The sequence below is a fragment of the Temnothorax curvispinosus genome, unplaced genomic scaffold (genome assembly GCF_003070985.1).
Source record: "Temnothorax curvispinosus isolate PA1 unplaced genomic scaffold, ASM307098v1 QBEX01006326.1, whole genome shotgun sequence".
Classification (NCBI taxonomy): domain Eukaryota; kingdom Metazoa; phylum Arthropoda; class Insecta; order Hymenoptera; family Formicidae; genus Temnothorax; species Temnothorax curvispinosus.
This window is the reverse complement of record NW_020216106.1, coordinates 1,416,682-1,438,979: the sequence shown is the minus strand read 5'-3', so window position 1 is coordinate 1,438,979 and position 22,298 is coordinate 1,416,682. Positions and strand designations below refer to the sequence as shown.

At 40.0% G+C, this 22,298-nt stretch overlaps 2 protein-coding genes and 1 long non-coding RNA gene across 11 annotated transcripts in view; 2 read left to right on the top strand and 1 right to left on the bottom strand.

Annotated features, from left to right (window-relative positions):
• Positions 1-22,298, bottom strand: part of LOC112455765 — a 169,427-nt gene that overhangs the window by 14,055 nt on the left and 133,074 nt on the right. The window contains exon 1 of one of the 8 annotated variants that reach the window (XM_025017917.1): positions 897-1,131. The exons of the other annotated variants lie outside the window; for them this stretch is intronic. The gene's annotated coding sequence lies outside the window, so the exon portion shown is untranslated. Of the gene's footprint in view, positions 1-896; positions 1,132-22,298 lie in introns of those variants that run through there. 8 annotated transcript variants of the gene reach the window in all.
• Positions 3,918-22,298, top strand: part of LOC112455763 — a 90,370-nt gene continuing 71,989 nt past the window's right edge. For both annotated transcript variants that reach the window (XM_025017912.1, XM_025017911.1), the window contains exons 1-5: positions 3,918-4,110; positions 4,391-4,466; positions 4,621-5,006; positions 5,088-5,213; positions 5,363-5,478. In XM_025017912.1, the coding sequence (XP_024873680.1) occupies positions 4,451-4,466; positions 4,621-5,006; positions 5,088-5,213; positions 5,363-5,478 (644 nt within the window). In that variant the 5' untranslated portion in view covers positions 3,918-4,110; positions 4,391-4,450. The remainder of the gene's footprint in view (positions 4,111-4,390; positions 4,467-4,620; positions 5,007-5,087; positions 5,214-5,362; positions 5,479-22,298) is intronic.
• The window catches only part of LOC112455770, a 32,809-nt gene continuing 17,103 nt past the window's right edge, over positions 6,593-22,298 (top strand). Inside the window, exons 1-2 of the long non-coding RNA XR_003040892.1 lie at positions 6,593-7,207; positions 15,147-15,386. This is a non-coding gene — a long non-coding RNA (uncharacterized LOC112455770). The remainder of the gene's footprint in view (positions 7,208-15,146; positions 15,387-22,298) is intronic.

Sequence of the window (22,298 nt, the reverse complement as noted above, 5' to 3'; positions counted from 1 at the left end):
GTCCTATTGTCGTGGTGCTTTGAACCCTATTGGTACGCGGATGGCATTGTTGCGTGCGTATCCGTGTCGAACGGAGAATGAATTCGGTCATTGTTGTGTGACGTTCATGTTAATGGAACTTTCGCACGCAACGACAAATTATTATCTGGTAATGCACCATGCTAATTCCCCGACGAATTCGAGCACGACGTGATGCCGGGGGTGAGAAAGAGAGAGGCGACAATGTGTCTGGATCGCGGCATGATATTTCTGCGAGTCACTTGATAGTTATTTACCAATCGAATACGATCGCGAGGCTCTGTGAAAGATCGTGGAAAATCATCAGTATAGTGCTCGTATCTTACGATTGCGTAACGAGTAATTATCGTGATTACAGCAATACGAACGTGTACTGCGCTCCAACGCGTTAATCACTACGAGATATATACACGTCATTGGAATAATTAATTAAGTTTTCGAATAGTTGCAGTCATGCTGGCAGTCTTCAGTCCTTATATGGACATGTAATCACGAGCGATGTTCTGTAAGAATATTTTTCTTTTCACGATTGTATAGCGAAGGGAATTAGTCATGTATTTACTAAAAATTCATTATAAGCGTATATGAAGAGTCTTATATTTTCTAACATTTCAAGTGGTTTATCGATCTAATAAATCTCTTTACAAGGAAGATAACGGAACATGAGGGTGCTGCGGATTGGTAGAATAAATTCACCCTCACGAGCACGCGCTTTAATCTTCCGTTCGTGGCATTTCCTTCAAAAAAAGGCTATAAAATTATAATTAAAGTCTAAATTACGAATGAATTTACGGACTAAGAAATTTTCATCTGTACAGATTAGATATCGCGCGACATTTGAATAAGATTATCAATTGTACGAAAGAACGCTATCTTACCCGAGAGGGACAGCTCTCCCTAAATTCTCCGCTTTTCTGTCGCGAGCTCTCCGTCCTTTCGGGAGCGATTGTGTGACTCTACCGAGAAGAAGGGCGAAGGAAAGCGATGTCGATGCTATCCCGACGCGATCCCGAAGTGCGATCTTGAAGCGTCCCTCGTGAGCTATCCGCCGAGCTGTCGCGCGCGAGAAAGAGGCGTGCGAGCGTATACGCCGAAATCACGCGTGCGGCGCGAATGGCACCCGTAATCAAACTGACGTTCAAAATCGGCGTAAAGCGTGGAAATAATGGACACCTGTACACCTGGGAAGTGGAGAGAGAACGGCAAAAGAGCAAATCGTGCATTCCCGATGAGCGGTCCCCGCGATACGGCCGCGTGACAGGCCGTAGGGGGCCCGTGAAGCGCGGCGCGCGGATAACAACGCGCGCGCGGGGGCGGACAGGTGGGGTCCCCCACGTCCGACTTCTCTGGCCTTGCACGCAGCGGAAGTGGACCCATTGTGTGTCCGGTTTCCGTGGGGCCATCCGGGAAAACGAGCGACGCGCGATCGCGTCGTGCCCGCGTCCGCGCGCGCGGGGGGCCCCAATAAGAGTTGCGGAGCGTCGTGTGTACCCTCCACCGTTGTAGGTTCTCGTCATCGAGGCCGGCTCGCGCGGCGGAATCATGGATTAGAGCACTCCCAGCCGAGGTCAGCCTGTCAACCAGGACGAGAACGCGCCGTCATCGTCGACGAGAGTCAACGAGCCGCTGAACGATCGACTGGATAAAGCGCGGGGTGATCAGGCGTCCCAATGCAGGGGTCCGTAACCTTTTGTTCATCGCATTAGACACCTCGAGAATTATTTTCTTCGTGTTTGCGTAATGTACTGTCCCGCGAATAATTTAATTTATTTTACTGTTATTTTCAGTCCTTTAGAATGTACGAGTGTTAATTTAAAAGTACAATTCTTGATCATATACATGAATTGTAAAGAAATTCAAAAATAATATGGAAGATAGACTTTCTTATGACTCTTTTAACAATTTTACAATATTCTGAATGTAGGTATTTATATTTGGTTTCGTGATTTTTAAATATTGTTGCGAGGAAATTAAGAACTATAATATTATTATGTATATTACATAAGTACTTCAACGTTTTTAAAATAAAAACCTTGTTTTTTTTTCTAAAATATATGTATAAAAATTTCATCTTGTCTATGGAAATGAAATATGATAAAAATGCGCGTGTAAAATCAATATTTTATAATGAATTAAATTAACACATATGAGAAGGAAATGTGAAATTCGATAGTAACAGTATACGTCAGCTTCTCATAACTTATGGTGCTAATAATGATCTTGAGATCTTTTCCCTTCCTTTCTTTACGGAACGTCCTTTCTTGTGTCTCCACAAAGAGCATTATACTTAAGAAATATCTTTTTCTCTTGAGACAGCAAATAACGACGCTTCCGTGGAGTCTGAAATGTAGGGGAAGGTGGAAAGATAAAGGAACGTAATAAATCTCTCTCTTAGGGAGCGCTTGATAATATGTTTCTTCTTGATATTCTTTTTATATTCTTGATATTCTTTTATATATAATAACAATAACAGTTATCTGCAGGCAGATCTAGCCCTAGTAACTCGCTTTTCTTGTAAGCATGCTATTAATGCTATTATGCAATAAAGCAATGTAATAACTGCAAAAAAGGAAGCTTTCATTCAATAACTTTCATGACATTATGGCCACAAATATGATATTGCATTTAAAAAAAAATAAATAAGTAATAAAAAATTCCTCAGGTATGTTGCAAGTGAAGAAATGGGGAATGGATTCTGCTTTGATTGTGCTTTTATATCTAATAAAAATATAAGAACGTTTTTATAAGAAAAACCGTTTATTGATAAGAAGCACTTCTTTCGGCTGTAGTTTTCTTTTTATTAAAATCTTTAAACTTTGCGGTTACATTTTATATATCTACTTCTTTTTCCTCTACATTTGACAAAGTCTGTCTTTTTCATCAGAGCCAAAATATGATTTATTCAATATTAATTATTTTAAGAGAAGCCTTTGCGTGAATATTATTTCATCAATGCACACATGCTCAAACATTTATGGAGAGCGTTATTTTTCAAAAGCTTTCCCACGCGTTTGTAATTCAATAATTATTACAATCTTATATTGTTAACGGCTCGATTAATATTATAATAATATTGTAATATTTATAACATTATATATAATGCACATTTGTTACGTAAAGCGTATTATATAACACATGCAGGGAAATTTTCGTTGATATTTTAGTTGCGAGCATATACTTTTTGCTTCATTTACATTACAAATTCACAAAGCATTGTAATCTGTCTCAGAATTTGAGATAGAATTTTGTTTATAATTTTACGCGTTATGTAATACAAAAAACACTCAAAGAATTAAAAAAAAGATACGAACATATATAAAATATATGCATATAAAAATCTATTAATATGCAAAGTATACAAAAGCATATAAAATTGTAGGGTTTCATTTTTTCCGCATTTTATCATTACACTCAATGTAATAACAACAAATAATAATAATAATTATTATTAATAATAATCCCAACCAGCCAGAGTAATGACAAAATGACATTTAATGACGTCTAATAGACTAAAATAAAATAGACGTCGTTATGTCATCTTCTAACTTTATTCTGCTACCTGGAATATTAATAATGATAATAATAATAATTATTAGGACACGGAAGATGGCTCAAAGTAGAGCCGAAATGTGCAACTTATAACTTTGTATTGAATTATTAATCAAATATTACATAACGTTAACTCGCGCACAACTAACCGACTCTCAAAGACTCCTTTTCTCTCGTTACTTTCAATATTATTTCAGTGTTAATTTCAAAATCGAAAGTCTCTAGTTAATTATCCGGTTAATTATATGCCCGAACGGAGACCGAGCTCGCGCCCGAGCTCGTTCGAAAATGGCGGCGCTGGACCACGTGGTCGCCGACGACCACGGGAGTGCGTGCTCCGGATTCTTGTTGCGTGTTGGAAGAAGCTCGATAATAGCGATATATAGCTCGGTCAAGTCAGCTGACACCCAGGATCCCCAGGATGCAATCGCCCGTCGCTCGCGGACTGTAATGAGATCGCTCCGTTATCGCGTGAGACATTAAGGATCGCATTCGCGGGAAAGAAGCGCGCGTTCTCTCCTCTCGCGCGACTCGCGAACCGAGGTGGGTATATTGGAATTCCCGAGGACGATCCCGCGGCTTCGCCGCGCGACCCCATATCGATTCGCGACCGTGCTCAACGATGTTACGCTTAATGACAGTCAATCGCCCGTCAAAGGTTGTTCCTCGAGAGAAACATATGTTCTCGACTCGCGAGCGTTCCACCGCGTTTTGAGGTTAAGAGAATATAATTTTTTGCGCGAGGCGTTTGACAGGCAACGAGTTTCAATATTTTCGCATGTGCGTGCGTGTGCACGGGATATCATCTCCTTTTATGTTTCAGTTGGGTGCGTGAGGAATTTGTGTAAATTTGAGTATTGGCCAGAGAGCAAAGGAGGCCACCATGCCGCTCCATACAGGTAAATACGAACGTTACTTTTTGCCTTTGCCTTTGCCTTACCTTTTTATTTCGATTATTTTACGTACGAAAAGTTTTAATAAACATGATTTGTGCTTTCTACCAATCTTTTAAATTTCTAAATTAATATCGCTGTCTTGTTACACTATTTGCAGATATGTCTACGGCGCTCCACATACTGGAAAGCATGCAGGAACGGGTGGAGAAAAGTGGCAATTCTAAGCTGAAGGCGAACACGGCGAAGCATTTCAAGACATTGATTTCGTTGTTGGAGGATCCAGTATTTCGCGGCATAATCATGATTCAAGACTCCTTGAACGAATTGAATACGCAATTGGTGCAACATCCGTCTATCTTGCCCGGAGACTTTGACATTAACCTCAGCGGGCAGCTGGAACTTTCTATTCCAAGTACGCCTACGGTGCAGCCTCTCGGGCCAAACATGTATCAGGATCTGTACCAAGATAGCAGCGAGCTGGAAGATCAGAGAGTTCCAGTCGCTCCGTTACTACACAGCAGCAGCGAGGACACGAGTGCTCAGGTAGTTTTGTATTATCTTTACACTTTGTGAGACATCAACAATGTACTTTTTATCGAAGGATCTGTCATTACTTTGTTACAGGTCACTAGTCCCAGTCTTGTCTCAGAAGTTATGGGGATGCCGCCTATAACTACCCCTACTTATGCAAAGGAGTTTAAGAAAGTCATCGAAGCTGCGGCGAAAGGACGGCAAATATTCACAGTGCAGGTAAATTTTTTATAAGATGTAAAAATTTCTTTATGACTTCTTTACAAGAATCTCTCTGTATTCTCTTAGGTTTCACGTTAACTTTTCGTGCGGATTAAAATTATGTTTTCAAGTATCCCACTGATCAAGATGATTTGATGTTTTTCTAGCTGTATAAACCGGAAGGAACCAGCTTGGGATTCAGCGTGGTCGGACTTCGGGGCAATGAGAAGAACGAGCTTGGCATATTCTTACAAGAGATACAACCAAACGGCATCGCGGGCTGGTGAGTCAATTTTTTATTTTTATCAACGTTTTCGCTGCATGCTTTCAAGTATGTAGATGGGCCTGCAATTTTTAATAACTTTATACAATTAAATAGCGAAGTATCGCTATTATTTTGATAATAGCAGCTATACGTTCCTTTTTTTACCGATAGACTGGATTCGAAAATTGATAGACATTCTCGCTTTAGTGGCGTTAGCGGCTTGGGTAAAAGGTTTTAGCTGATGTGTACACATGTACATATCGACAGTAAGGCAATCAGATAGTAAGTCTCGCCAAATGTCAAAACGCATTTGATACTCGTCAGTAAAAACATTGTACCGCGATAAGGGGCCTGAAGCGGAAAATAGGGATGATCCGGGAGTGGGCGAGATATCAGGTGATCCAATAACTTCGCTTTTACCGCAGTGCGGTTGAACCGACATTTCGCAGTAGAACTAAGGGTGGAAAATCTACTTCCTTTTTTTTGTTAAGTCAAAGAATATGTTCCATTATTGCACAATGCATTTTAGATCTCTACGTTCCTCTATTCCAGCGGAAAGTCCCGAGCAGTCGTATCAGTTACAACTTTTTACCGTTATAACGTGCCGTTATCGAGTTTGCAAATCTCGGCGGAAATTCGCTGTTAATGCATGAACCCACCGGCGAAACGCGATCCCCTTTTAGCCCGGCGAGAGCGAAACGCGATTCCCTGATTGCTCCTGGGGAGAAAAAATGAGAGAGGGAGAAATAGTGAGGTAGAGAGAGCAGAAAGAGAATCATAAGCTCCACAGGCAGTCTAATCTACATTGTCGTTGTAAACCGCATATTCTAGGCGAGGGAAACACGCGCGGACGTCGTCGTCGTCGTCATCGCGCAAAGCGAGCGGAGCGACCGCAAGCTTTTCCGCTATCACGCGTTTCACCCGCGGCACACCCTTGTGCACACGGTCGTGTTGCTGCGGTGCCGATCGTGCCATCCGTCACACGCATGCCCGTTACCCTCCATCCGGAAAGCTTCGCCGCCACCGCCGTCGACGCCGCCGCCGTCGTCGTCGTCGTCGAGAAAACGCCGCCTTTGAAAAAGAGCCCTCCCACCCTGCGGCCGACCAGTCTTCGACGAACCTTCGTCGGCCGATGGTCGCGGGGCGGATTCACCTACGCGCCTCTTATCACGCGGCGGACACGCACCCTCGTACGCACCCGCGCATCCACGCGCGTAATCACACCGTATCCGCCCGCCCGCCCGCTCGCCTGCCTGCTCGTTCGTTCGCTCGCCCAGGTACGCGCGGAGTGTGGTGTGCCGCGCAGCACGCGAGTGTGCCCTCCCTATTTTTCCATCCCCGTGAGTTTCTCGCGATTTTCGCAGTGCGCTCCCCGCGTGCGTCCCGCGTCAGCGCGCTCGCCGTCGTCCGGAAGCCTCTCGCCGACTTTTCCCGTTTCGTCGAACGCTGAAGACGGGGGTTGCCACCCCCTGATTAATCTGCGTTTCGCGGGGAAAGGAGGGAGGGAGGGAGGAAGGGAGAGATACGCGTGTCGGGATCACGTTTCCTCGAGGCGACATGCGAACTCTCGCCGCGTTCGGCGCGCCGCGCCGCACTTTCACGCGATGCCCTCGTTAATCAACCTCGCGACGCGCCGCGCCGCGCGCGTGCCCTCGTAAAAGGGTTACCTTCGTGCGGGGGTTGTTACGCACGGGGAGGTGAGTGAACAATGGAACAATGCCGACGTCGTCCTGCGATAGCTCACGTGGTGCGTGCTCGTCTTCCGTGAGAAGCATTGCGGTGTACTTCGTATCGGCTTATCTGTATCATTTTTGCGAAATTTGCTCACAGGGTCGATTTTTCGTTTTTTAAAAAAGTGATAAAGAGAAGAAGTGTGGAGAACAAATGAATTATTCGGCGAGTCGCGGTAAATTCGCGACGAAATATTATCTATCGATAAGTCACGTCGGAAGAGATAATATGTGATCCACAGTTGTTATATATAATATTATTCGATGGATCGCGAATGAAGGAAGTTGCCACGTCGCGGTCAATCGGCGGAATTGATTCGCTCGCCCTCGCATCGCGGATGTTTACGTGTTCGAGGACTTGGAATAAATTTCCTCAGTTTCCTCCACGTCACCGTTACGCTTTCCTCGCGAGCCGGGGTAGCATGCAAAACGAACGGTGGCGCAAAATTGCGTTTTTATCGACTCGCCGCGGCTCTACTCCGTATAGAAGCCGAGAGACGCGGCAAGCGCGCCCGTGGCCCCGTACACGCCTCGTAGGCGAAACTGGGTTAGATCGTCGGCGGGAGTAGGCCTCTCATCGATCCCGGATTTGAATTCAATGTGAAATTATTCTAGACCGCGATGCGACCGCGTATTATTCATGCCCTGGGACTGGGACCCGTGGCCGGTGGCGCGCGGATGACGCCGCGCGTCGACGTCGACGCGCGAAATTAAATGCCAGCTCTCCCCTTGGTCCGGGACGAGAGAGAGACCGCGGGCGCAAACCTCTCCGGTCGCAAAATTCGTCGGCACGCGTGCCGGTGAAATTATTTCGCCGTCAACGTCGACCCGGGTACACGTGATGGGACCACGCCGTTCATAAATTAATCCGTCCCGTAATATCACTCCCGCGTATGCATAGATTATGAAAAGTTACGACGAACATGGCAGGATGACGATCTTAGCTTTACATTTTAATTGTGCAAGTTCTATAAATATCTTAATAATAATATTAATCAATGATAGTGTTATACACCGCCCTTAATGCCATTTCTATTACTACTTTTATTTTACTACTGCAATGTTTTTATTAATATTCTATTAGAACCTTAATATTCTCGTACATTGATTGCTATTTCTACCCTTGCTTTATTTTTCCAGTAAATTTTTCATTTCAGTAATTATTTAGTAATGATTTTTATGCGTTTTCTCTCGGACTTTAAATTGTTTATTTATCTGTTATATATATTTTTAAATATAACGTATAAACTGTATAATATAAAAAAAATGAATGCGAGGGTATGAAGTATAGAGCGTAAGTAATTTGTCGAATCGATGGTTGGCCTATATCCCTATATAAAGCAAGCATACCAGTTTTGACGTCGCGCTAAATAATACCGTGAAAGAGAAACAAAATTGGGCAGCAAAAGTATAAAAAAAGCATTCTAATTGCTAGTTAAATGACGATGTGAAAGTTCCAAGGTTGTGATAAATTAATATTAAAGAAATTTTCTGGCATAGCATTAAAGTTTTTTTATTCGTACTACGAAAAAAGGATTATAAATTGTTGAATTGATTATGAAAATGCCACGAGCTTCCATAAACAGTTTCAGCGTCGAAGAATATCGATAATTAAATTTCACGAATAAATTAATAATATTTTAATCAGGCGTTTCAGATACTATCTTCTTCATCAAGTTTTATCTCTTATAATATCGAATTCGGGATAATCGGCCGCACAATTTATGCGTCATAAATAATTATGCGTCGGTAAATTGTCATAAATTTTCATTGCGATTCGCGCACGGCGGTGTATGTTTGTTCGAAATATTTCGAAGTTTTTTTTTTTTTTAGGCGCAGGGACGAGTGAAATTTATCTCCCGAATTTTTACGCGGTCAATGGTCATCGCGGCAAAAATCCGGAGCTCGTTAGTTATACTATCGACGCGCGTCCAACGAAATGTGCAGTATTATACGCGTAGCTCTAAAAAAAGCTCGGTGCAGTTAATGCGTCGCGACGCATCGCCGCGCGTTGTGTACGTTAACGAATTTATCGCGCGCGAGAGAAAGTCCAGAGTGAATTATTAGCCGGTTATACTGCGTTCGGTTTTTTTTTTCAGCAACAATGTATAAATATTTCAAGTATACTCACTCGAAACTTTATAAAAGCAGCGATATTAAAACGCGCTTTTATTGTATGTTGCAGACTTTGTAGAATAAACTTCATTTGATGGATATTACTATTTTAATGTAATATTTATTTAGATATAATTTCAATCTCTCTTTAAAAATTTCTTTTTATCTGCGATATTGTTTAAGATAATATAATATACAAGTTTATATCGAACGATTTTGCTGAGAACAAAATGTTTGAAATTTCACTATTAATATCTCGACGTTTGTCAAACAGTATATTGGATGTGGAATTATCGGTATAGTGCACCAAAATTAATACGAGATTGTTTTCCTTAAGAAAAAATGCCCCAGAGGATATTGAACGGGGATATTACAAAGACCCCTCTTTGTAATACACTTTCCTGTAAATAAGTGATTTTTACATCGGCACTTTTTTCTTTTTCGTTATTTTCATAAAGGAAACGATTTACCGGCGTGCGTCTTGCGAAAATTCCAGGAAAAAATACATTAAAACACCGAAAAAAGTCGTCATGTTCGGAATTAAATCACGAGTACGTGACGCTTTTGAGAAAACTTCTCGCTTTCGACCTGTCTGCCATTTGCATCTCAAAAGACAAAGCGGGAATTGTTTTAGATCGGATTTTTAGAGGCTCGATGTTTTCGTACGCCTTTTCGCACTCTCGCTGTTCGCGCGAAATGTATCTCAAACGGTGCGCGCTGTCAAATCCAAGCACAATTAAATCATTGTTAGATCGGTCGTTGTTTTATGGCAGCGTAATCGTTACGTTCTAAAACAAACGTTTCGTAAGAGGGTCAATATCGTTAACCAGGCGTTGTGCGTTATATAGTTGCAACAATGGAGATCAGTATCCCCGATAGTTTGCACTTCGCAGTCGACCCGGCCGCCACCGCCGCCGCTGCCGTCATGTTTTGTGCTTTGTTCGTTCGATAAAGGCGAGACAAATTTCATCACCGAATCAAACAATGTTCGAATGTATGAATAAAACTTTGCATTCTCTGATTGCAGATAACATAAAACATTTACAATGGAGCGAATTCAACGTAAATGATTGAAAATGGTTTTCGCAAGCATGTATTTTAGGTAACATCGATGTTTCTTTACGGCTGATATAACGGGGAGTTTTTAATTTACGTTTTTATCGCGAAAAATAGCAACAGAGTTTCCTAAGGAATTTGATGAGGTTTCCATTTTCAAGCGGGCCCGTAATGGCCGATGTTAAAGAGTTGCAGACAAACTCAAGTTATAAGCTGATTTGAAAGCGTAACTTTTGTGCGAGAGAAATTGCTGATTAACCCCTTTGCCGCGTGCATTTTTCAACTATTACAACGTGTACTTCTCGCGGGCGGTACGGCGGTAATACGACTCTCGTCGAAAGCGGAGCAATTTAAAAGCTGCACCACTTGATGCCGCACGTTTTGTTGTGCTGTACTCGGTTTTTTCTATATGCATTTAAAAAAGCGTAGCTGTTTAATATCTTCGCTGGGGATATATTTAAGCCGCGCGTGTCTGCGTTAAATTCTAATTAGGGCTGGCGATGTCTGGCATGTTGGTCTTCATTAAAGCAAAGCAATATACATTACTATAATTAAAACAGGACTTAATTAAAGTCAGAGATTCTAAAAAGCAGTGAGAAATTTCGAAATTAATATTCGTGATAAAATGGTCCCATATATTTTGGTTATTTAAACATTATATTTCGGTAAGCTTGTTTTGTAATATAGACAGATTGATCAAAAAAATTCTTGCCCAAGCTTCGTTCAATTAATAAGATATCAGCGTAGTCAATAGCTTTTGAAACGATTGAACAATTAAAGATTAAAAGCTTCTCGTGATCTACATTTCTAAAGATTGCTGATATTTAATTCAGTTAAATTCAATAGGATTTAAAAATAGCTTATATAGAGGACGTAAACGCAAATTTTAGAATTTTCTGCGTAATAGTTCCGTTGTATCAGAGAATGTATCAATTACATCATCAGAAAGCAACAGCAGCTTTTCGATAGCAAAAGCTTTTCATTTACTTTTTTCTCCCGTCAAACTTCGACGGTACTCTTACCAGCTAATCTCAAAGTCGGAAGATCGACGTTGTTTCGCGCGCTCAAGTGGAGCGAGGCTTTTTTACAACTTCTCGCGACGTCGCTCTTTTACTGTAAACAAAGATCAATAACGTTACGGTATATGTAACGTCGCGGCGAGCGACGTTTTTATCACGGATGCCATGAAACGCCTCGTAAAGTGCCAACCTCGTTCTATTCTCGCTCCAGTTTAGTTATATCCTATTCTTCGTTATATACTCTCACGTTAAACGAAAATTCATCCAGTTGTGCTCGGGCACGGCAGGATTGCGCGATGACGGTTAACGCGCGCTTCTTCCAACCGCGGTCAACGCCACGATAAGAAATTGATTAACCCGCTGCACCCCGCGCCACAATGCTGTAATGATCCGGCGATTACAGGCATTGTGCGCGGAACGAGCTACGTTATCGTCGCAAACAATCGTTTAATAATTAAACCGGCAAAACTGCAGGCTGCTAGTGCGCTTCTGTTTATTAGCTCTGAATCGCGCCCGTAGGGATGACTGATCCGCACAGTCATTTGGGGCTTAGCTCATGGATCCGCGCTCAATACGCTGCGGATATTTGCATACAGTTACACGTCATGTACATCCACATACACAGGTTTTTGTCGCGTGAGTGTCAGTGCGATAAATATTTGAGGAAACGTAATAGCAAAATAGCGACGGTTGATCTTTTAACATTTTTTAATTAAGAAGATAGCTGAGTCGCCAAGCTAGATGTTTTTTTAATTTTTAAGGGTTTTCAAAAGTCTCCAGATGCAAGCGAATAATCATTTCCTTACAAACTTTTTATCAGTATCGTATAGAACGATGTTTTAATTCCCTACTTGGCTCAATTAGCGGACGCCCGACTGGATCGTGTTTATATATAATTGCAGAACTCATTAAATAAAGACACGAGATTGTGTTAAACTCTGTACAATTTAATAATCATCGCAGTATTGATTTCGAACAGTAGAAATTTCATGTATGCCAATTATGGCTTTTAGCGTTATCTCAATAATCTTAATTTAATCACAGTGCATAATTAGTTTCAAAATCAATCTGAAAATTTATTTCGCATTGTGCTCACGTATAACATTTTTCATATATCATTGTACTAATTATAACTTTATTGTTAAACTTATTTTAGACGATATGTATAATTTGTCAGAGAACTCGGGGTAGAATTTCATTTATGATTTTACTCTAATTTGAAAAATATTAGAAGAGTGAAATACACTCACATGTATAAGTATAAATTAAAATACGCATGTCGAATATTAATTTATACACGTTTGAAATTATAAGTAGAATTCTAAAATCTAACAAATTATAGAATGTCTGAAACGGGCTTTAATTTAAGAAGCGCAAAGATATAATTATCATTTTTCTTAAAAAAATTAATATTAATTTTGTTTATACTTGATGTATAGTCGCGAGAATATTAGCAGCAAAAATATTTAATAATGTGTACGTAACGTTCCACCGTTACGAGAATTACAAGTATATACGTGAATGACTCCGGGGCAGGCTTGGGATAAGCAGCTCGTAACTTGGATCAATATAATCTCCCTTTTGCTCTTTCGTGCACCCGCGGCACGAAAAAAGCCCCTTTCAGTTCCGACGCAATCTTTCTTGTTCGCCGGAAAATATATTAACGAGTAATATCTATTGTCAAACGGCTGCTTCTTCCTCTTTGTTCCCGCCTGACGTAAAAATTGGAATTTCTATAATAAAAGCGCGTAATTACATTGGCGCTTTGAAATAACGAAAAGTTATTCGTAGAATGAAAATCAGATCTCTCGTCAATATATCTCAAAATTGATTAATTATTATGTAACTATCATCGTCATTGAATATATTTAACGAGCTGCGAGAGAGATGTAAATAGAAAGACAGCTGTTATTTTGTTTAACTATTATTAATATTTATTTTTTAAGAAATATTAGTTTTTCAACTTTGTGGTTTTTAAACTAGCGCATAGAATTACGTTTAGAAGTAGAGTAATATATGAAAAATAAGTACTATTTGCATTATTTTTATATACATCGAAGAATTAAACGAGTATTAGACACAGGAAGGAAAATATAAATTTCTCCATTATTTTTTATGTGTTTCCTTCTTCGCGACTATCAGATTAGCTCGTTAAGGATAAGCTCACGCGAAAGTAATGTGCAAGCACGTCGTTAACAGATACCTCGTACAAATTCTTGCGTTCTTCACTTGTTGCTCAATCGATCCTTGTGCACCATTATTGCCAGGACAAGCGAGTACTTACACTTACGTAACGCAGAATCGGCGATCACTCTCACAGCTAAGGTTTTACGACTGCGTGACAGAACATCTTAATGCCGCGCACGTAGTGCAGAGAGTTCTTTCTTTGTATACGCGTGTGTTTCTATCTTCGATTTGACAATGACACTTTATTTCTCGCGTAACGGAGTTTATTATGACTTTTACGAGACTATCCATTTCCGATTCGAATAAAGGGAATAAAATTTAGAGACACTAACAATGCTACATAGATATTTGCGATGAAGATAACATTTATATTCTTTTTACCAATACCAAAAATTAATCGATTCTATGTAAATGCATGTCCGGGGAAAATTATAATTATATTCCAGGAAGAATTTTAGTTTGCTATTTTGCATTATGCTCTTTTATAAAGAATTATTAACCCGCGTTCCCAGTTGCCGCGTCCTGCACATGCATAAGTTATTACTGCATTTACGAAACATGCTCATAAATCATCCGTAAAACTTCCGCTGGAGCAAATGAATTTCGGAATAAAAATGAATCTCAAAGCGTATGTTCTTAATGGAGTTCCTTGCGATAACTCGGTGTCGTTGCCTTTCCCGATATTTCCAATAATCATTATTTCGCCGAATCGCCGCATGTCCAATCGGAATGCGCTTAAAGCTCGGGGATTGATTTATCGGGCTTGTGGCAACTGGAACATTTTTTTTCCCATGTATCCACGACATATATTTTTCGACACGATATATATATATATATGCATGTGCAGTCAACGTGCTTGCTATTTTCATTACGGCCGTGACTTCCATCGCATTTGCGCCATCTATGTGTTTATGTTCTTTGCGAATGTTCCTTCTGACGTGGCTATTTCGAGGGGAAACACGATTTTGCCAAGTAAAATTAACTTGGATACCAAGAGATCGTTTTATGCGCCAAAGTTACGATTTTCTTTTATTAGCACTATGCAAAGTTTGGATTTTGGATTAAAACGCAAAATTTAAGAAGGATTTGTTATGACAATATTTGCAAATTAGAAAAGACTCAAAATGTACGATTTGTTTGCAATAGCTTTCAACAGCCTTTATATTTGAATATTATATGTTGGAAAAATGAAAATAGTAAAATCCATACGCGCGCAACGCGGCTTATTGATTTAAAATTAATAGGAGTGCAAATATCAATGCGAGCCAAAAACAACGCTGGTATCATTCTTGTTATTCGTGTAATCAGATTTTCAGATCGCCAACGTAAACAAATCTTTAGCTGATCGGCTTGTTTGTGCCGTTTTAAAACTCCGAAAGCGCAACGCTGGCTTTTCTGTTTTCGATTTCGAAACTTGTCAGTCACGATTTGTAAAGTTACATGTTAGGTATTTCGAGTCTTTTCTAACGTGCTTTTTTTAACATTTTGCTAATTAATCCATCGTATCTTCGTATTTGCTTCTTACGGATCGACGGCGTTCGCATTATTTTTCACACGTTTCGGTTTTTTTTTGCGACAGAAAATACGGGAGTCGACTCGCGCGTGTGTGAATCGAAACTTTTTTGAAAACGTTTCACCGCGTGCTCAAATAGACAAGATACACGTTACGATAGTCAAATGTGCCACGTGAGGAAAAAGCGGCTGTCCCTTTATTATGCATATTGCTCGGGGATAACGCGAGATCTACGTGTTCCTCGCTGCGGATGCTGTCTGCGAATCGTGAGAGGAAGGATCAGGCCTAACAGGAGTAGGAGTGCAGGTATGTTCGATCAGTTATTCAGCAAACTACGACCCCGCCATGCGGGTGTGCGCGTTTTTTACATTAACAATTGTGGGAAAGTTTGTTTATTTCCTCATTGAAAATCGTAATAGGATGCGAAGTGTGGGACGTGCATCAGATAGTTACACGTTAACGTTAAATGCCCGAAAATACTGGCCAACATGCAGCACGTTCGTGTTCACCGAGCATATCGTCGGTTCACCGCGAGCAAAATTGCAATTTTGCGCGTGCATGTAAATACATCCAGTCCAACATTTATATTTCCGCGCGTAATACGCCTCGAGGAGGGATCGTTGAATATCGTTAATCAATTTATAATACGGTTTCATATCGCTGTGGAACAACAGTTTAATTATCCCGTAGGTATTATGTAATAAATAAGCTTAGCCGGACATCCGTGATGTATCGAATTTAAACTCGTCGAGTTTAACGCCCAAATTATATTACCGCGTATTGCATTAGCGGCGCCGACCTCGGTCAATAATTAATTTATTTGAAAAAGTCGTGACCATACGTTGGCGCGAACCTTTTTGCCCGCGAAAATCTTTTTTAGTTTAGCGTTCGCTAATCTCGGTTGCGATTCCAATTTAAAATCTCTCATGACTTATGTAAATTTTTTTTACTGATCTTAAAATATCTTAAAATAATGACATGGAATATTTCGTAATTGAATCCGTAATTGAACGGAATCGGGATTGATCAATAACATTCTACAAATACACAAGGAGAAAGCGCAGAACGGCGAGTAGCTCGGGGAAGACATCAAACATTTCTCGCTTCCTCGAGTACGTCTACCAGTAAGATATTCTCGCCCGAATCATCGCGGTGACTTTTAACGAACAGGTTAACTTCTCTCATTCTTTCGACCGGGAATATGACGCTGCATAATTCAGCGGGCAAACAATGTTGTCCTCATCCCGTATAGGTAGCTTCGTCCCCCGTTGCAACTTCGCGAGATCAGCCTTAAGGTGTAATCCGAGTGTCGCGGCGTTGCTATTATCCAGCACCTTGCTTACATTTTTCAACGCAGTGCATATTCTCAGACGGCGACGTCTTTTTCCCTCGCGTCTATCTAATGCAATTTTAACGAGGTGCAAAGTCGGTCAGGTCCCGTCGCATACTCTCCGATGCTTGATGGCTCGTGTCGTTATACTTCGCTTCACCCCTTGTGGATCGATATTCGTACCCGTACACACACATGTACACACAAACACACACCCACATACTCTTCCTCTGCTCGGACGTTGATCAATTTCTCGTGATATATGAAAGAAATCAGCGTCTTCAAAAAGACTAGAAACGGTTATCAGTTTCTAGAGAAAGGTTTCAATTGCATGCAATTTAAACTTTCTTAAGTCCCAGTCGGAGTTCGGGCGTATTTTAAATATAATCACAGTGAAATGTAGAACGTGTTTGCACGAATCTGAGAGATGTTTAGGCGAATCGGTATGATTACTTAACGGATATTATACTTGATTACATTTCCTTCCCTTTGATCGCGGTACTTTAGCCTTATAAAGAATCTCGTTAGTTAAAAGTTTAAGTCGAATAAACGATTGGAATTATACAGTAATGCAAAGTCGTGCTTTGAACGCGGCATATGAAGTATGGAGAGTAAAACGGAATATATTTTTCATGGATTCGGAACGGACCTTACTTTAGCAGAATTTCAACTCAAAGCATAATTAATTAAACGTTTAACGTTGAACGCGCAAAAATCCTCCCGAGGAATATATCGCCAAATTGAATTCTTGTTCGGGGGAAAAATTGCTCCAATTTCCAACGAAGAATATCGCTGTATTCTACATGCGGGAAAATTCAATCACCTTATGCATTAAGGCATGCACTTAACGGTTAAATGATTAACGTACGTGAAGTCGAGATTAAAAGCGAAAGATGCGGGATTTCGCGCTGAGAGACCGAGAGAGATAGAGAGAGAGGGAGGGAAAGAGAGAGAAAAAAAGAACGAAGGAGAGAACGTGCAAGATCGTAGCACGCGAAATTCGACTTCTCCGACCGCATGAAATTGGAGTAATGGAAGAAGTTTAAAATCAGATCAGTTTCGCTCCATTACATTCCCTTTCTCGGTCGACATTTTCTGCCCCGTTGCTTGACCGAGCGATCAATCTCCCGTATATTTGAGGAGAAATCGGCCGCGATCGATCATACCGTGGAAGGTCGTGTATGTCATCGTTGTTTGGTCCTCGCGTACATCGAAATCGCTGGACCGTTCGAGAGCGTAATATCTGTACAGCCGAGCGGCCGCTTCTACGATTATAGTCGGGCTGCGAGAACCCTCGATGCGGAGGATGAGCGCACGTGAACCGTGCTTTCATCCCGATTACTATCTATGAACCGGCCTAGGATCCCCATGTGTTACGTATCATCCTTTCGGCTTGTCGCGGCGATATAACGTACCTAGTAGCCTCCATAGTAGCAATCGAGATTCTTATCGATAAAGCGGGATTCCTAATCTAGATTAAATTGCTCCCGAATGAGATTAAAATAGATTTCTAGTACGTTTCATCTGCCTGATTCACCTTAATGACATAACATAAAATTTTATTTACGATTATGATTATTGAAGCAAATTGTGCGTATAATTTTACAATCAAAATTATATTATTGTATGAAATTAACCATCATTTTGTATCGCTTATCGTCCTCGTTATTCGGAATATATTGCGTTTAGAATGACAATAGAAATTTTTATCTAGAAAAGTAGATTTTTATTTGTTTTATAAAAAAAGTGGAAACATAAATTTAACGTGAATTTAATTTAACTTCTGTTATCATAACGAAAATGTTATTATTCTTTATTACTTTCTTGATTAATTGCAATTTATAATTTGATGAGTTTCTTGTGTGTTGAATATATTACACTTTATATCGAATATATTACTCTTTCTAAATTCCGTACTTTGCACGATGTTGGGAGGGTGATGATGAATTTCGTGAATGTTACAACATCGTCCTCTAGTCAGGATGCTGTGATGAATTATGCAGCATTTCGTATAGCGTTGGGAGCCATTATCGATATAGAGAGAATTTATCAATAGAAGAGATTAAAATGGTTTCTCTTAGATTGCGTTGTATGATTTTACGAAAATGAATCTCTCGAGAACAATTAATGTGCATGAATGATGAGTCAAGCGTTATGATGCTGCCACATAGTGCCCCGATATATGATGGGAGCTCGCGAAATAAAGACACGTTGACATTTGACACCAATTGAGATAAATGAATATTGTATTGTTGATAAATTTCATCAGCGTAATTTTAGAACAAATTAAATTTGAATCTAACGGAGTATATACATTCGATTTATGTATTTCAAAAAGTTTATATTGTATATGCATATATGTGTATTTCGGAATTTTTATTTAACTGTAACTGACAATGACACACGGACATTTATCGTAATTTTTTTAGCTTGTTTATTTAATTGACTCGCAAATTTAACTTGCGAGTATAGATGCAAAGTTTTGATAAATGTTATAAGTTATAGAGTCGTATACACACACGTATACGGCTGTACAATACTTTAATAATGTGCTCTATATAGACATTAGAGACGAAAATTTTAATATAAAAATGCTGGGTTCATAATAGTTATAGAGTTATGCAATCAAAGTTGGCTTCGATATCACGTAAAGTTCGCGCGCTGTAATTACACTACGTGCCGATCTGTTATCGATTTTCACAGCTCAGATGATTTTGCTTTCTTACATACAGCTATTACATGCATTATATAGTCGTACACAGACAACAATCGAATGATACAAGCAAATAAATTACTAATAGCAAAATTATGAGATGCAAATTATTCAATAATCTGTTTCATGAATAAAAAATTAAAATGATTGATTAATTATGCCGCTTAAAAGATTAACTTAATAATTGATTAATTGTGCCATTTAAATCCTTTGTTCAGCATTTAATTTTTAAGAATAAAGTTTATCTCTGTTTTGAGATTAAAAAATAATATAATATTTATATCATCTTTCTCTTTCAAATTTTTACGTCTCGAGAGGAATAAAATTGTGTGGTTTTAATGAATTAAGGAAAATAAATGAATCGCCACGTTTATTCTCGCAACGATTGAATTTCATTTTCCTGGTTATCAGAAAGTCACAAAAAATTCTTGATTTATTAAATTTACATAATTTTATTCCTCTTAGAATGTAAAAATATAGGTTTCGGAGCACATAAAATATAGTTTCATAATACCGAAAGTAACAATAATGAATTAATATATATTCAACTAACTGTTTCGATTACAGTAAGGTAAACTTTAATCTTCAAATAAACTTTAGATTTAAAGTCCAACGAGAATACTCGGTGCGAATTTATTTAATAAAGCTTTAGACGATTTGTAATTCGTGTCAGACTGCAGGATGGAATTCTATTTATGATTTTATATGCCGTGTTACACGAGAAACATTTGAAGAAGATATATGCACATGTATAATATGTATCGAAATACATACATGTCAACAAGAATGACGTATAAAATTGTTATAAATATAATTCTTTCTTGAAATCCGACGGGAATTATAAATCATCTAAAGTAGGCCCTTCAAGCCGTTATACATTCCACAGTGATAAATAAAGGCAGCCTTATTTGCGTTTGTCGTCTCATTATAGTTTTACAAAACGGGGGATCGTTCTTTATGAACGATTGAATAAAAAGTTATCGCTACATTTTGCATCAAAATTTTCGTCTCTAATTTAATACATTATTAAAATATTATGCGCTCACGATGGACGTGGACGACATCGCGCGTATATATTTAATTTACGTCTGGATAATGCAAATGCGAATGTCTTTTTTTTTATAATTTTTATATATTGGAAAACTCTCGAGTGTCTCTCATTGAAGGGATTACGCGAGAGTGTCGGCTTAATCTACGAAATCACGTTTTCTTTTTACCTTGGAAGTCGTTCTACACCTTGGCGTTTAAGCAGCATCGATCAATCTTTTATGCGGTTGAAAAAAAAATGTACGCGATCGATAATCCGATATAGCCTCTGCTTTTCTCGGGATATATACGCGCGTATTCCGCCACATGCATGTACCAGAACTAGGACAACTCTCCGGGCGTAATATCGCTCTTTTATTGCGTAATTATCGACGCGACGACAGAACGAGGGTTTTCCTCGTAACGAAGAAAAATTCCCTCGCCCCTTCGTGATTGCGTAAAGCTTGCATTTTCTCGCCTGGCTGGTGCAATTTGATAGTCGTGTACGGCTGGTAGAACACCATTGTATTCCACGGTGACAGTTTTCAGACCGGGAAACCGGATCCCACGAGTCGGACCGCCGTGAAATCGAGCCAACATTACCCAGCTCGGACAAGAAATGAAGAAATTGAGTTACATCAGGATAGAATTCTCCCGCTTTCAAATTTCTTCCCTCCGTTCCCGCAATTTTAAATTATCATAATGCCACGGATAACATTTCAAGACTAAACGAATTCGCATATTTTACGCGTGAATAAATTGTAAGTTATAGGTATACTTTCATATTTTAGCACAAGTATAATAAATTTTCGTAAAGTAGGAAGTAATTGTGGAGGATTTTCACTTAAAATAGTTTTTTATTAATGTATGTAAATTTTCGTTTTGGGTCAAATCCGGCGAAATGTATGTTTCAAGTGGTAATAGGATTACTTGGTATAATGTTTGCCGTCGCAAAGCGTTACACCGTATAATCGTATCTCCGCTAACACAATTTCGGCAGACACGATAGAGCTCTTCAGCCGCATCTCTCGTCGTTAGATCGGGTTCTTATCGGGGGAAAATAATCCGGGAAGCTTATCGCGATCTCGAATCAGATGATATTCTCACCCGATAACCCTCTTCTCTATGTACTTTACGTAGAATCTGCACTTTGTAATATTGGCGCGTGCTGCTTTCGATGGGGATGATAATTTTGCGAGCGCGCGGAACTTGCTAGAACTGTGTGGTTGCGCGAAAAAGACAGCGCGGGGTGAGAGGTAGAGAAGGGGGTTGGCGTCGGTGGCGGTGGCGGTGGCGGTAGATAGCCGAGAGTGGTAGGAGAGAGTGCGAGGTTGATGGTTTGAGAACATTGGAGTGGAGCAAAGTTGCTCGTATGGTTGCCTTGGTGAGGGGTGGCGTATATCGATCTCAGACTCGCGCGGGAGCGGGGAAAATTATATTTGCAGTGCGAGAACGAGAAGAAGAAAGGGATTGCGGGTGAGGCTGTTCAGGAGGGAAGGGCTGAGGGCAGAGATTGGATGCATCGGATCCGATGGATCGTGCGGATAAAAGTGCACTCGCGGATTCGATTATCTAGATCGAATGTGCCCGCGAATCTTCCTGCGGCGATTAACTCGCTTCTGATCGAGGGCGGGACGGAGGAGGGGACAGCGAGGGGGAAAAAAGTTGTTTTGCTCCAGTTATCCGTTTCCTTTATCGTCGTAGAGATCCGTTGCTGAAAATGCAATCGAAAATCGGAGGTAAAACGGAGCGCTGTGTAACGTACGAACGTATAACGCCGCGCCGATCGAAAATGTATTAACGCCGTGTTTCTCTCGTCAGTGATTTCCCACACGCACGTTCCGCGGCATCGAGTGATTAATAATTTCGTTGTAAACGCGCACACTATGAATTAAACCGAAATGTTGGATTGGAGATGCATGCGTGTGAGCAAATATTTGGCTATCCGCAAAGTCATCCATTAAGTAATTTAGTAGAATAAAGCGATTGTGGAGTTTGCGGAGGTCATCAAATTGAAAGTCGGAAAAGAATTAGTGTTACTAACAATTACAGTACAAAAAAAGAGTAATTTTTTTTCTATGTTAACAAGTAAAATGAATTTTTTAAAATTAAAAATAAAGAAATTAATTAATTCTTGTTTGTTTAGATG